This window comes from Castor canadensis, chromosome 6, assembly GCF_047511655.1.
Source record: "Castor canadensis chromosome 6, mCasCan1.hap1v2, whole genome shotgun sequence".
Taxonomy (NCBI): domain Eukaryota; kingdom Metazoa; phylum Chordata; class Mammalia; order Rodentia; family Castoridae; genus Castor; species Castor canadensis.
In genome coordinates, this window is record NC_133391.1 from 97,908,186 (window position 1) to 97,924,259 (window position 16,074).

The following is a 16,074-nucleotide window of genomic DNA, read 5'->3' on the forward strand; positions in this document are numbered from 1 at the left end:
TCAAAAATAAAAATGTAAATTCCCATGTGCCCATTACACAGCTTAGTTGATGTGGAGAAGCTCTCATGTTCCCCTGTTATTGTTGTGTGTTTAAATTGTATGATCTCCTGGGTGTTTTCTTGCCCTTAATTTTGTGGAAAAACAAATGGTCTCCAAAAAGTGAGGTAAAAGTTATGATAATCCTCGGAACCCAAAAAAGGCACATAACATGCTTAATTTTTTAAGTGGTAAAGTGAAAATTTTATTTTTGTTGAATGATAGCATGACTTTAGCGGAAGTTGGATGGTATGTTGGGAAAAATGAATAAAGCATCCACAGTACAGTACATACTGAACTCTCCATCCTGAGCATTCATGGCTTTTCCTCAACAGAGGTCTCCTTAGAACCATGTATCTGCAAATACCAAGGTCTACTGTATATATTCTTTCATCATTGATACTCTTAAGGCCACATAATAAAATATGTTTTCAGCTAGTTAAAGGTGTATTTTGTACAAAGGAATCTTATACATTCAGCTGTTCATAATTGTTACCATTTAAGTGTGCTACATAGTTTTTTGTTTGTTTGTTTCAGCTTTTTACTGCATTTGAGAATGCACTGGCCTTATCAGATACGATTCCTAGTGAAGATCACCAAGTACTCTATAGGCATTTCATTCAGTGTTTATCCAAAGTAAGTATGTTTTTAAAATCTGTAATTTGGACTTTTATGTATTTCCAATAGGAAAGTGTTTACAAATATATTTTACTACTATTGGAATTTAGTTTATTTTGCTTTTATATTTTCAAGTTTCCTCAAGAGACTGCTAGATTGAAGAAGGCCTGTGAAGGAATGATAAACATCTATCCCTCCATACAATATCCATTAGAAGTGCTTTGCTTGCACTTAATTGAATCAGGTAATTTCTTCCTTATTGTATTATGTGACCCAGAGATGTTAGAATTATGTGGAAGTGATGTTGTTAGCAGTCAACAAATGTTTTAGTGCTTGCCGTGTGTATGATACTGTTTCAGTGTTTCTGGACATAAACAAAATACAATATGTATTTGTATATTGTATAAGTACAATATGTATGTCTTTATATATACAAAGAGGCTAATGATAGGAAAGTACAATGACATAGAAGAATTAGGGTTACAGAGATATTTGTTCATCAGTGAAGTCTTTTTGATGGTGACAATTGAAGGGTGTCTTGAAATTTCCATAAATATTAGATAAGTAGACGGGGTTGAAAACTACTCCAGATGGCATGAACAGAGCTATGGAGCTAGGTGTATTTTTTTTAGGATTAATAAAATAGGTTTGTTTGCTATAGTGGAAGGAATAACTAAACTGTACTTTGGCTGAATAGGTTGGACTGTACTACTGAGGGATGTGAATGTCATGAAAAGGATTTGGGAAAAGATTAGCCTTCTAAGTGTTGATGTTATACCATAATGTCACAAGAACAATTTTATGACTACTACATTATTATAAAGTAGTAAAATTTGTGAATGATCTACTTTTTAATGACACAGAGCAGATTCAAGGTGAAGAGTGTGTCTTAGTGTATACTTAATGCTGTTGCATCTTTTGCACTTTTTTTGGGGGAAGAGAGAAAATTGATAACAGCGAGATTGTTGGGAGTTGGCACATCTGTAGGTTGGAGGTTTTCTGTCTCATGCTGGTATTTGGGCAGATTCCAAGAGATTGGCATCTTGATTTCTCACACCAACCTCTGACCTTTTTGTCAGTGTCTATGTTGAAAAGATTGTTTTAAAGTAGTTTGAATATCAGTACTGTTCATGCTTTTATTCACCTGAGGTGAACGAGTTCACATTCGCAAAAGTCAGCCACTGAATTAGAAATGGCTGTATCTATGCCAATATGGTTACGACTGAATTATTTCAGAACTTTAATAATCTATTTAGTTCTTTTTGCTTTGTTGTTAAAAGAGTATATGCATGAGAATGCTTCATGTATGAATGACTTTTACAAGTGTCATGGTAGAAAAATGGTTGAAAACTATGAAAGATAACTTGGGGAATTCCTGATAGGAAATGACCATTGCACCTATCTCATTCTCCCCACTTTAACTCATATCCTTTATAAGTCCTATTTGTACTTTTTCCTGGTGTCTATGAAAACAAATGCTGTTACTTTCAGTCCTGAATTTTTCAGTAAGAAGTAAATAGGTTTTCCTTTTCTTACTTTAAGTCAGAGAGACTTGCAAGAATACCTTTTACTACCATGACAGAACATAGAAAATATTAGTGAGTTAGTTTATGAAGGGCTAAACTAACTTGCTGTGTAGGATAGATTGTGATAGACTAGAGTGAGTAGATTAAGTGATAAAAGAGTGACTGAACAGAGTAAAGGAAGGGAAAAATCAATTATAACTTTCACTTCTCCTGAGAAAATGGTCCAGTATGGAATAATAGTTTGTGAAAAATAAGTTGTTGAGAGGAGCTCTTAATGAATGGGCAGTTGAAACCTAGAGGTTATTTACAGATGAGATCGATACTAAAGCTACACATGTAGCTTGGAAATCATTTGCGTGAAAATGGAGTAGATGACATCAGAGAGGAGCAGTGCAAAAGACTGAGAACTACACTGTGGGCAATGCTGGCTGGCCAGAAGGGAAAGGGAGAACAGGAAGAGAGGAAAGAGTGAGGAAAGAGAAGGGGAGAGGACAGAGAGGAAGGGGAGGGGGGAATCCTATGGGAAGCATCATGTGAGATGAAAGCATCCAGGAAGGAGATGATTATTGTCTGTCATGACAGCCTGAGTAACAAATTTTATGATTAAGAAACCTAATTACTGAGTGTTTTTTAAAAAACCAATGTAATTGAATTAGAACTTAGATTATAATGATTGAGAAAGAATAGGAAGAAGTGGTGAGCAGGTGTAAGCAGAAAAGTAACCCAGGAACTTGACTGACTGCATTTAAGGGAGAGGAGGAGGACTTGAAGCATGCAAAGGAGATTGAAAGCTTTTAGGGGAGTAGGAATAGAATTGCAGTGATATTGCCTGACCATAGCATTTCAAAAAGAAAGACTACTGAACATTATAAATGCTTTATTGAGGCTGAGGAAGATGAGGTACACTAAGAGACTATCAGCAAAAGGAGCATGTGTATGGGTTTTGTGCATTTTTTTCCTCTGATAGGAAGCTTAATTTCAAAAGTCACCCAGTTTCTTCACATTTTATCATAAGACTTAGTGTGTTCTAAAGATAAGTGGACTGATTTTCTATATTATGTGCCCTCTGATACCCATCCTTCCACCTCTTTTTTTCTGCTGTTACAGTTGCCACTGAAATTAATGGCTGGTAGTCACCCTGTCTCCTATGCTGTTCAGCTATCAGTGCTTCGTATAATGCCCTTTTTCTTGGCTTTTTCACATACTACATGGTTCAAGTGAACACTTTGAAATTTCTTCTTGAAGACTGAATGTGTCTTCTTAATAAACATAAATATGTAGATAGTATGGATTTCTTAAGTAAATAGGGTCCTGTTTTCCAAAAAGCCTAGAAAACAATAGAAGAAATAGAACCAACAAATAGTCTACCAAGTTTTGCCATAAATTCAGTAGTTGAGAAAGCACTTTAATAAAGATAGTGAAGGGATTATATTGATTGATGAGAAAGGGTATTGGTTTAAGTGAAAATAATCATTTAGGAGATGGATATTTTGCAGAGTTGAAAGAAAGGGAGGTCTTTATCATGGCAAAGAGGAGTACATAGGTGAATATTTACACCTGTCATAGAACTAAGGAAGAGTTCTTTCCCAGCTTGTTCAAGATACGTTGTATGTATGTATAGAATTATCACAATGAATTCTCCTTGGATTATTAATGTATGAGAATAAAAAGTAAATAAATAAAAACAAAAAAGAATTCATGGAGTTGAGCACTTGAGATGTAAATATATTCAAGGAAATGTGGAGGTGAAACTTTTAATAGTTAATGCAGGATAATAGGAAGCTGTGCTTGGTAATTTCTTTTCATTGTGTCTCTAAACCAAACTTTCTGTATTCTGAAAATTAAGAACTGCAAATCTTGAAGGTCTCTAAAAGCTGTCTTTTCTTCCTCCAGAGTACTTCAGTTTACTACGCAGTTAATCACTGGGTTTTCTTCCACTGATGACAAACATTTCATTCTTCTTTATCTTGCTTTGCATGTTAAGTATTGATTCATTTTCAAAATGACTCAGTTTGTAATGCTTCTTATAACAAATGGTGAATAACTTTCACAGTTGTCATTTGTTCAAATGTTTTTTCATGCAAAGTGACCTTTTTTTCATTATTATTATTTTGCTTTGTTGCTGAAATGGGGAAGGATAAGAAAACTTGGTTCTTCAAATTTAAGCCAAAAAGAACTTCTTTTAAGATTTGTGGTATAGGAACTGGGGATGTAGCTCAGTGGTAGAGCACTTGCCTAGCATGTGTGAGGCTCTGGGTTCCATTCCTGGCGCTGAGGGAAAAAAAAAGATTTCTATCCTAGGAATATGAAAAATCCAGGTGAGAGTAAGGAAACAAATGCTATCAAATTGTACATCCCCAAGCTATTTAAATGAAAATTTCTATAGTGTTGATCAGTCTCTTTGGTATGTCAGAAATGAATTAGTTGTTTAAAAAAAAATCCACCTTTCTTTTTCATAGTACACTTTAGGAAATATAATTCCATAGATACTGGTTTATATCTAACCTTCACAACACCCTTTAATTACCTTTGGAGTTGGCTTTTTTTTTTTTTTGGTGGGACTGGAGTTTCAACTTAGGTGTTTGTGCTTGCAAAGCAGGTGCTCTGCCGCTTGAGCCACACCTCCAGTTTGTTTTGCTCTGGATATTTTGGAGATGGGGTCTCACTAGCTATTTGCCCTTGCTGGCCTTGAGCCTCAACCCTTCCATTCTGATCCTCTCAAATAGCTAGGTTTATAGGCATGAGCCACTGGCACCTGGCTCAGGATGGCATTTTTAAAGGATCATCATAATATTTAATGAATTCCTGCCACAGATGAGATAACATGTTAGCTTCTACTCTCCAGAATTTTTCCTTTTATTTACAGAGGCAACAAATCAGAATATATTTGTCAGACTAACAATAAAGGTGGTATATGGTATTAGTAAATGACTGTAGACCTGTGTTTCTTAACATATGGTCTCTAGACCAGAGAACTTGTTAAAAAGACAATTCTCATGTCTTACACCAGACCTACTGAATCAGAAATTAGTAATGGGATCCAATATACTATATTTTAACAAGTTCCCAGGTGATTCTGATGCCTAGGGTAGATAGATAGTGATTGAATAATACTACTGGAGAGAAAGGGAAAAAGCCACTTTTTGCCTAGGAAGATGTAGAAGATATGGAATTAGGCATATCTATTCTTGGAATTCATATTTATGAAAGCAATACTTAGAACATATGACAGAAGGAAATACATGTCTGGAAGCATAGTAGTATCAGGCTTGCATCCTTTTTGAATTGACTTACTAATCAAAGTAGTATTTCTTCCAGTTTGGTTTGATACTTGGCCAAGTAGACTAAAGTTTTAAATCTTTAGCCATTATGAATTCTTTATTTTTGGTGCTCATTTGGATTTCTAAATCAGTATATAACATATTATCTGTGGATTGTGTATTGGTGTATATCTGATTTTGAAAAATTTTAAATATATGAGCTAACTGATATTATGTAAAGAATTTACCTTTGACATCTATGATTGAAACAGTGATTCCAAATTGGTTTGGGACATGTTTTATATAGATAGAGGATGAAGAAATGGAAATATAACAAAATATGTAGTGTTTTCTTTTGAGAATCTAGGCTATCCTCAAACTCACAATCTCTAGCCTCAGGCTTTCAAGTGCTGGGGTTATAGATGTGTATCACCATACTCAGCTTTATATAATATTTTTGGAACTAAATTATTTTACCAAAATAAAAAAAATGTAGGGATTGGATGATTTTTATACAATTTGTTATTATATAGAAAAAGATAACTTCAGGAAAATATGCAGATGTGCTGTTGAGCTTGTAAACTTAAGAAGTCTGTGACTAAGTGTTCACTGTTCTGATGAGTAGCCCATGATCTTCTGATCGTGGGATGCTGGAAAAGTTCACTGAATCTGACTGCCATGTCTCTTGCAATGCCTTGTTGCCTATAGGCAGAGGTTGATGAAGATACCTTCCTTTGACAGAAGGCTATAACAACTGACATTGTTACTGATGAATCAGAAAGAGAGACCAGGAAAGCCATAAGCTGTGCAGCTCAGTCTACTGCAAATATGTTTCTTATTTGAAACCCTTGAGTATGACTTCAGGTTCAGTGTCTGTGGTTTCTACTTCTAATATTTAAGAAGATGAAGGAGCATAGTTTTCTTTATGAAAATGTTAATACTTTCTGTATTTGCTAGTTTATTTAAATTTTTATTACTAGAATCAGATTATGGTAAAGGATGTATAAGGCAACTTTTGAAATTTAAGCATATAAGTTTTGACACTTAGAAACTTGGAAATATGCACACATACACACAAATATGTATATGTATTACTTATATATGTGTAACTAATAACTTTCTCTCTTAATTCCAGAAAATCTTACTGATGAGGGACAGCAGTACTGTTGTAAACTAGTGGAAATGAATTCAAAAAGTGGACCAGGCCTCATTGGCCTAGGCATTAAAGCATTACAAGAGAAAAAGTATGAAGATTCTGTTCGCAAACTAACAGAAGGTAAATGTACCTGAGGTGTAATAGCTATTCAGTTTGTAGGCATTAATCTTGGAGCCTTTCTGTAAGGAAATAGCAAAGATAGAAGGGGGGGGGGGGGAAGTATTTACATACCCTGGAATCTGCTTGAGTTTGAATCCCAACTCATCTACTCACTAATGTCAATCAAGACCATGGGAAAGTTTTAGGAAGTAGGGATAAAATGGGTATAGTTTTAGGAAGTCTTGGAAAGGGTTTAACTTAGTCTTCTCAAGTATGTTGTTTCTGGATAAATCTATATTTAGGCTGAGATCTGACTGACAAATACAAGCCAGGCAAGTAGATGAAAGAGTTGGGAGGCATATTTTAGCCACGAGATGAGTCTGTTAAATAGCCTGAGGAAAGAAGAAAACTTGTTCAAGGTAGTTCATCGAGACTTGAGACTGATGTACAGGTGCAGGAAGGGGCAGAAAGTGAGATTGGAAAAGGGCTTTGTAAACCGTGTTAAAAAGTTTGCACATTATCCTGAGGGCAGTCAGGAATCAGTGAAAAGATTTAAGGAGGGTAATTCCATAATCTGAGTTGGGTTTTTTTTTTAGTATTATTGTGACTACAGTGTAGAGGATGCATTAGAGTGGATGAGAGGCACTTGCAGTGACCTGAGATAAACATGGAGATTTCAATGGAAATGTTAGTGGAAGAAGTAGAGAAAAGTATATGGAAAATACGAATTGGGGCATGGAATCAGTTTGGTTTATGATTGGTTAGATGAGAGAGATGAGGAAGAGGGGTGGAGTCTCATTTAGAGAATAGATAGTGGTGCCATTCACTTCAGTACTCAAGTGAATCCTTTTTTTTTTTTCCTGATTGTTTTTATCCTTTTAGGGTTAAAGGAAAGTCCTTGCTGTACAGCTGGATGGTATCATCTGGCAGAAGCCCAAGTCAAAATGCATAAATCTAAGGAAGCTGTTCTTTCATGCAACCAAGGTATTGAGTTCTTTTTGGTTTACATATAAGGATGGCCAATACTGTTTTCAACTTAAAGGAGAAAGGTAGTAGTTCAAAAAGACCTGGATCTGGATGCTTTTACTTTTAAGTTTCTAATTTAAATTACACTAAGGTTAAGTAAATGTCATATCTGCATGTATATCTAATAGTATATTTATGTTTAAACCAGCAATGAATGCTTATCAAAGGTTTCCCACATTTGGAATTTTGACATAGTATTTAGTCTTGAGTGGGTGTGCTCTCCTTTTGTAACAGGAAGTTTCTGGTGTGTACAGAACCTTCATGAATTCTTATTTTCTCTGACTCAGAAAAGGGAAGTCTTAGGTATGTTGGAGCCTATATAAGTGTGATATGGTAGGGTGTGGGGCTAGGAAATCATAAAAGGTGATTGATTCTCTGTTCCTGACCCAGTTAGTAGTCTAGCTTCTGTCATTAAAAAACAGCTCACCTAGGTCAGTTCTAATTCATTTTCTTCCAAATTTCCCCTTCCTATATCCTTAGTTTACTATCTGTGTTACAGATGCTTTTGGCTAAGGTTTTCATTAGCCAAAGATAGCCATTGTTGTGTTTTAGGATCTTGTTGTATAGATCGCTATTACATCTCCGGATCTTAAGTTTTAGTATATGTCATATGAAGATAAAGGTTTTAAATTAATGTGTACTGTTTTAAATTCAAATCTTTCTACAAAAAGTTTGAGGGAGAATTATATTTACCTTTGAGTTATTCTTCATGTGTATTGTTTTAGAAATTTATGCTTACTATATTTGCAATATTATGCATCATTTTAAAAAAGCAAACAAAGTGAAATGATATGGTTACCTTTATTCAGATGTCCTTAAATTTTGTCAGCTCTGAAGCACATAGATAATCTTGGTGTGTCCATTGGTGGCAGTCTTCATCAGAAGAATCTTTGTCTTCGTCTGAAAGCAGAGGCTTTGATTAAACTCTCAGACTGTGAATCTTCAGAGGAAGCAGTTCGTACTATTGATCAGGTAGTCTTTGAGTTTTTCCCTTCAAATCTAATTAGTTTTCAGCCAGTCAGATATGAATTCATCATATCTCCTAAAGTTATTTGTCTCTTGATTAAGTCCTTAAGTGCTCTTCAGTGAGACAATGTCTTTCTTTAGTTTTAGCCGTTTTTCACCCTCCTTTTTATCGTCTTAGGTTATTACTACTTGACTGTTGTTAATTTGGGATTCTAAATTTTTTTCTTCAGAAAATGTTTTACAGATTATTGACAGGGTTGTTAGTAGTTTCAAGGTAGAGAATGTTGTTGGTTTCATTCAAAGAAAGATTGATTTTTCTAAGGAGGAAACTGATTTCTTAATGCTTTTGGTTCAAGCAAATTGAAATTCCCTTGTAAAAAACATATGAGGTAAATTATGAATTTTACCAACATTGTGTCATCAAGAGTTTTGTCAGATAAAGGCTGCTTTTGTCTAAAATTAAAATTATATCACTTAGCGTACTATGGGTTTTTGAGCTTTTAAAAAATCGTTGTTATATATTTCACATTTTTGCATTTTGTATTATTTCTTTAAAATTCTAGCAGTTATCAGCATTCTTCAAGAACTAATATCTTATTTTCTGTTTGCCTTCTGCATCATAGAGATCTTTCTAATAACTTTCACAGAGAAGAAAGATTTCTTCAGGGACTAGAAGAGTCTAAGTTTGAGACAGACATTGCAAAATGAGCATAGAATATCTCATTATGCTAGAAATCAAGGAAACTATAAGAGGCTACTTGTCAGAAGGACTCAGAAGCTGGACTAAAGAGATTCTCAGTGGCCAAAGAGGGTTCCAGTAGCTGGCGGATTGAAGCACATCAGATATATTTAAATTCATATGTGCACAATTATACAAAAAAATTCAAGAAAAAAGAGTCATTGGAAGATGCTAAGGAACCATCTGGAAAGAATCAAAACATTCATTCTGCTTTTCCTGTACTGTTTTCAGGATAACCAAATAGATAATGAGGGAAGGGGAAATTTCTTTTTGTTGAAGAATTCCATGTTATTAGGAAAGAAGGGATAATGGAATAGAAAAATCACTGTTTTATAATTCCTACTGAAAAAATAGATCTAGGCATTTAGGATCAATGGCTGCTAACATCACAGAAAGACAGACAGTCAGATACAACCAAGTACAAGTATGCATGAAGTATTCTTGCTAAAACATCAAACCTGAAGCAGATCAAATTTCTAGACCTAACTACTGAAATATAGTGGACAAAAGAAAATGTTGAACACCATGAGAATACATTCAGCAAAATCCATACTTAGAGATCTAACTGTGACAAATGGCCCATATTTTCAGCAGTTAAATTGTAAGGGAGAAAGAGAGATGGAAGTAGAATGTATGGTTATGTCATTTGCAAATGAATTTACCTTTTAAATATAGATACTTAAAGATCACAGAGGAAAGGTTACCTAAGATTTGTTTTAGAATCATCTGACAGGAGTGCAGCAAAATGGATAGATACATAGATGAAAAAGGATTGTCTTTGAGTTTGTAATTTTGCAGCTGGTTGTGGATAAATATGGATTTATTATACTAGTTTCTAGCATATGTGACATTTTCCTAATAAAATGATTAAAAAGAATTAAAGTATTAATAGTAATTGAAAAGTATGACCTCCGTGTCTTTATTCTGGACACTTCTTTTATCCTTTGAGTAAAGCAGATATTGCTGCAGTTTTACGAAAGAGGTTTACAGCAGTTCTTTATAATTATTTTCTAGGTTTCTGATGCAAATAATATTCCAGAACTCTTGGTTCTCAAAAGCTTGGCCTATCTGAACAAAGGCTCATTAGATGAAGCTACCAAGGTTGGTTTTGTAAATTTAAACTAATTGTTATTAAAAGTCATTTTTATATAGATATGAAATTGACAGCTATCTACTTTACAGATTAAGGAAGACCTTCTCTCTTCTTACCCTGACCTAACTGAAGCCCATGCTCTTGAGGCTTTGATTCATTTTACCAAAAAGGACTATCTGCAAGCAGAAAAATGGTAAGGATGTCTATCGATGTGTGTGTGTGTGTGTGTGTGTGTGTGTGTGTGTGTGTGTGTGTATGTACACAAAGTTTATAGATCTAGTTGCATCGTACTTTATTGTATTTCTTAAGAATTCAAAATGGGCTTGATAAAGACCCCAATTTTGTGTAAATTTGATTTTTGAAGGCATCATGTCTTAGTATTTTTAAGAAATGTATTTCGTATATAGTGCAGTAACTGTAAAAATCCTATGTTGGATTTTGAATCTAATTATCTGATCATAATGTCCCATTAGCAAATGTAAGGCTCAATATATGTTCTGAAGACTTTAGCACATGGTACTGCTAAAAGGCCATAGTGCTAGTGGGCATTTCTCAGCTCTTCTCCTAAAAAAAGATTTTTTCTCATTATAGTCTAAATCCTGAAATATGGATTATTTTTAACTCGGAGTCTTCTGTACTTCTGTATTTTACACACACACACACACACACACACACACACACACACAGATTTATTTATTTTAATGTTCCTTTTTACTTCCCCTTGGTGACTTAGTTTCCAGAAAGCACTTGAAAAAGATGCTGAAGTTGCTGAATATCATTACCAGCTTGGGTTAACATATTGGTTCATGAATGAAGAAACAAGAAAAGATAAAACAAAGGCTCTTACCCACTTTCTGAAGGTAAACAAATGTTGCTGTTCAATTCTTAGTTGGAGTGGATTCATTCTAAAATCATAACTAGGAATCATATAAGTTGTAGTTAAAATTATTGAACTTTTTTGTGTATCATTTCATTGAAGTTTTTGTGAGAATGTTATGTAGATTTTCAAGGAGGAAATGAAACCATTCTTTTTCAAAAATGTGTGCTACAGAAAATGAGATATAATTACCTCTGGAAAACAATACTGTTTTTAGATACTTAGTTTTATAGACACATGAGTCTAGATTTTTAACTTTTTTTTTTTTTTAGGTGTTTTACACCTGAAAGTCTTATGTAATCTTGATTCATAAGAGCAGGTTAATTTAACAATAGCTGTAATTTTGTAATTACCAAAGAAGTAATAGTGAGGACCAGCTTTTAAAATCTGTTTTAAATCCTACACTAAAGGATATTTTGGCTTATTTTTGTATATTTAATAAAGTTCTTTTTTTCTTTAATCTGTATACTGTATCTTTTGTGTTTTTAAAGATACTCATCCAAATGAACTTTTAGCATTTTGTTGTCAATATTTATTTCACAGGCTGCAAAATTGGATACATACATGGGCAAAGTTTTTTGCTATTTAGGTCATTATTACAGAGATGTAGTGGGAGATAAAAACAGAGCTCGTGGATGTTACAGGAAGGCTTTTGAATTAGATGACACTAATGCTGAATCTGGAGCTGCAGCAGTTGACTTAAGTGCGGAGCTTGAAGATATGGTATGTCTAATAACCACTTTGCCTTTTCGTTTTTTATCCTGAGTGTGTAAATCCAAATATCTTATAGACAGATATACTTGAAAGTTACCATTAGTTATTTTTTCCTTTGTAGATGTAATAGAAATGTTTTTGCCACCATTTATAGACTTCAGTTTCTTTTTATTGGCAGATACTACTCATGACATTATTGAAAACTAGTTTGGTATATACCAGTGTAAGTTTAAAAAAAATCAGAAGAGGGAAATGAAAATACGTCAATGTACTTTATATAGGTATTCTGTGTTTTTTATGATATTCAGTGCCTCTAATATTAATATTTTCTTATTAGGAGACCGCCTTAGCTATCTTAACAGCAGTAACTCAAAAGGCAAGTGCTGGAACGGCAAAGTGGGCCTGGCTTAGGCGAGGACTGTATTATTTGAAAGCTGGTCAACATTCTCAAGCAGTGGCTGAGTAAGGCACCATATTATGTTTATATTTAGACATTGTAATGGTTTCTTAAATTTCTTTTATGCCCCAAGTGACCTTTTATCAGGTTTTGAGATAAGAAATAGGAAATGTTTTTATGGTTGATTGGTGCTTATTTTATGTAAGGCAAGTAAAAACAGGTTAAATTGTTTCTTCATGTTGAGGAGCAGGGCAGTCTTGTGAAGTCAAGCTTTGATACTATCATACATTTAGTAGGTTCTCAAGAGAAATTTCAGTAATGATAAAAAGGTGTAGTAAATATTTTTGTTCTTTTGCTAATATTCATAGTTTTTTGGCAAGGGTGATATTTAGCAGTTCATAGGGCAATTAGGACAGTTCATATATGATCAGTTTTAGTCATTTGGTTTGAACTATACTTCAGGGTAAACAAAACAGTTTCATCAAGTTGAAGTCATTTATGATTTATATTATTGCCTAGAAAGTAGGCATTTTGAATTTTTTTTTTTTTCCCTTTGGTGGCACTGGGGTTTGAACTCAGCGCCTCACATTTGCTAGGCAGGTTCTCTACCACTTGAGCCATTCTGCCAGCCCTGAAATTTTTCATAAAAATGCAATTTGATCAGAATTTTAAAGCATTCCTCTTATTTCTGTACTTCAGTAGTTTAGTAGAAGGTAGTGAGGGTTTCTAGACTGATGAGGCAGATCGAGGTGTCCATGTATCCTGGTAAGATAGAAAAGTGGAGTTCTTCCAGATAATCAAGAAAAAGAAATTCTGGCCAGTACTTTTCCAAAAGAGTATTTTGTTCTTGTTCGTTCTGAAATTGTAACAAAGCTTCTTAGTATTTAAAAAATTCAGGTCATAAAAGGAATAGGTATACCTGCTTTAAGTAGCACTTTTTTAAATAGAACGACCCATTGTTATGTTGATTCAGTTGAATTATTTCACATTTCCTTTTCAGATGTAGATGTTACTTTTAGTTCTCTTACCTTTTCTTGAAATTTTAGTTTACAGGCAGCATTAAGGGCAGACCCAAAGGATTTCAATTGTTGGGAGTCATTAGGAGAGGCGTACTTAAGCAGAGGTAGCTATACAACAGCCTTGAAGTCCTTCACAAAAGCCAGCGAACTGAACCCAGAATCTACATACAGTGTGTTTAAGGTTGCAGCAATACAGCAAATCCTCGGCAAGTATAAGGAGGCGATAGCTCAATACCAGCTAATCATTAAAGAGGAAGAAGATTATGTGCCTGCCTTGAAAGGTAGTTTCTTTTTCAGAGCACTTTTGGTGTTTGTGATACTGAATTAAAATTCTTGAGTAAATTTCCTATGTAAAAGTATTGAATAACTTGAAAAAAAACTTACTTGGTTAATAGCAAACATCTGATATGAACTTCCTATAGTAAAGCTTATTTGAATTTAAAAAGATAGAATTTTGCTTCATAACTGTTAATAAATAGTAAGAAAATAGGGGTTTAATGTTTAGACAAATATCATTTAGCTATTGGACTTAAGAATGGACCTCTAAATCAAGTTTTTCTGCTCTTATGTTTTGATAATTTACCATATCCCCAGAATATCTTGATACTTAATTATTTTGTAGATTATAGAAACTTACTTAAATTTTTTTTTAAATTTTAGAGGCAAACTGTATTGTTTTATATTTATCTAAGTTGATTTAGTTTATGGATTTCTATTCCTTCTTAACAAATTATTTTTGATCGATAAAAGAAAAACATCACCATTATATATAAAATTAAATTTTTTATGATTATATCTTACCATTTAAAAAAAACCTTGAGCCTATTGTTTATACTTTGCTCCATTTTCTTCTCTGCTTGGAATTTTTTTTTTTATGTTAAATTCCTCAAGTAAAGGAATGCTCATATTTATGAAATGTTTACTAGGCACTTGAGGAAATCACTACTTCATTTTAATTTTTATGGTGTAGTATGCTATGTAGATTTTAATATAAAGAGCTGGGTTGGTTTGTTTTGTAGTACTGGGGATCAAACCCAGGGTTTCACACATGCTAGGCAAGTGCTCTTCCACTAAGCTACATCCCCAGATTTTAATATAAAGAGATAAATCTTTTTTGACAACAGTTAAAGTTTTATCATAGAGAGTATAACTTAGATAATATTCTTTGTAACTCTGGTTCTAAGAGGAAAGTAACTAGCCTGAAGTCAAGCAAATTCTTAGGTTTTACAGGTAACTTTTTATAATTTCTAGTGCATGTGTACTCCAATAGAATCCTGGCATTTGAATTCCTTACTAAATGTAAGCAAGATCATATTTAAAGATAATTGTATAAAATACTATTAAGTTTTGTTTTCTGAGAAGTAGCTTTAAAAAAAAACAGTACACTTATTTGAAGTTCATTTTAAGTGTTTGTTTTACATATTTTATTGACAAGTACAAACTTACCTCATTTTAGGTTTGGGTGAATGTCATCTTATGATGGCAAAAGCAGCTCTGGTTGATTATCTTGATGGCAAAGCTGTAGACTACATAGAAAAAGCAGTGGAATATTTTACTTGGTTAGTACTGTTCTTATTATTTATTGTATTTTATAAATAGTATAATGAAGCCAAATTTAGAAAGTAATTTTATGTCTGTTAGATACAACAGTAATTCAGAGTACTAAGCATACAGAATAACAGACTAGACAATCCTGTAGCATGCATATTGTGTTAATTTTGCATTTGGAGAAATAGGTAACAATTTCTTGTGCTCTTTGTGTGGACAGCATGTTATACACAAGGGAAAGCAGGGAGGAAGAAGCAGTCTACTAATGGAGCAGCAACTCTGATGCCATTTGTTAGTGTTCTCTTTCAGGATCTGGACATTGGAATTAATTGGGAAATGGGGCTTCAGGTACACAGTATGCTTAACATCCGGTAGTAAGGACCTATTTTAGGTCTATTGGTAGGGCTAAAGGTAAGGGGAAATAAACAGTGTAATTATTCCTGTAGAGAAACTAAAACAAAGTTGTCTGTCTAATAATAAAAGAATCAAAAATTTAAATAAATCTGGTATTTTGTAGACCTGTAGATTTATTAGTTAATTTATTGTAAGTGTTATTTGTGGTAAATGACTTTTAAAAAGTCCACAAATAATGCTGAGCATGGATGCATATGCCTGTAATGTTAGCTAATTGGGAGCCTAATGCAGGAAGATTGAGAGCTCAAGGCCAACTTAGACAACATAGTGAGACCCCCATCTAAAAAATAAATAATTTTGTGTACAAGTTAGATAAAAATTTGAAATTTTTTGCTCATAATCTTTCTTGTGTATCTCTTCCTTTTTTTCCCCAAAATGTCTTCTCCTGTTTCCTATTTGATTGATACCCAACCTTTTCTGTCTCACAGATTTTTATTGCTGCTTTTTTAAGTCTCATATAATGCAGTTCTTCCCAAAGAGAAAATTATTGTGAAGCAGGCATGCTTCGCTTGAATTAGTATTGAAGAGTAAATCTGAACCTGTGTTGACAATACTTTAGCTACATTTACTGCTTTTCTGAACCTAG

The 16,074-nt window shown here is 33.7% G+C and overlaps 1 protein-coding gene across 6 annotated transcripts in view; it reads left to right on the top strand.

Annotated features, from left to right (window-relative positions):
• The window catches only part of Skic3 (SKI3 subunit of superkiller complex), a 154,434-nt gene that overhangs the window by 78,603 nt on the left and 59,757 nt on the right, over positions 1 to 16,074 (top strand). For all 6 annotated transcript variants that reach the window (XM_074077057.1, XM_074077060.1, XM_074077059.1 and 3 more), the window contains 12 exons: positions 574 to 672; positions 790 to 898; positions 6,576 to 6,716; positions 7,578 to 7,679; positions 8,551 to 8,693; positions 10,441 to 10,527; positions 10,609 to 10,712; positions 11,253 to 11,379; positions 11,940 to 12,119; positions 12,448 to 12,572; positions 13,554 to 13,807; positions 14,983 to 15,085. In XM_074077057.1, coding sequence (XP_073933158.1) covers positions 574 to 672; positions 790 to 898; positions 6,576 to 6,716; positions 7,578 to 7,679; positions 8,551 to 8,693; positions 10,441 to 10,527; positions 10,609 to 10,712; positions 11,253 to 11,379; positions 11,940 to 12,119; positions 12,448 to 12,572; positions 13,554 to 13,807; positions 14,983 to 15,085 — 1,574 coding nt within the window. The remainder of the gene's footprint in view (positions 1 to 573; positions 673 to 789; positions 899 to 6,575; positions 6,717 to 7,577; positions 7,680 to 8,550; positions 8,694 to 10,440; positions 10,528 to 10,608; positions 10,713 to 11,252; positions 11,380 to 11,939; positions 12,120 to 12,447; positions 12,573 to 13,553; positions 13,808 to 14,982; positions 15,086 to 16,074) is intronic.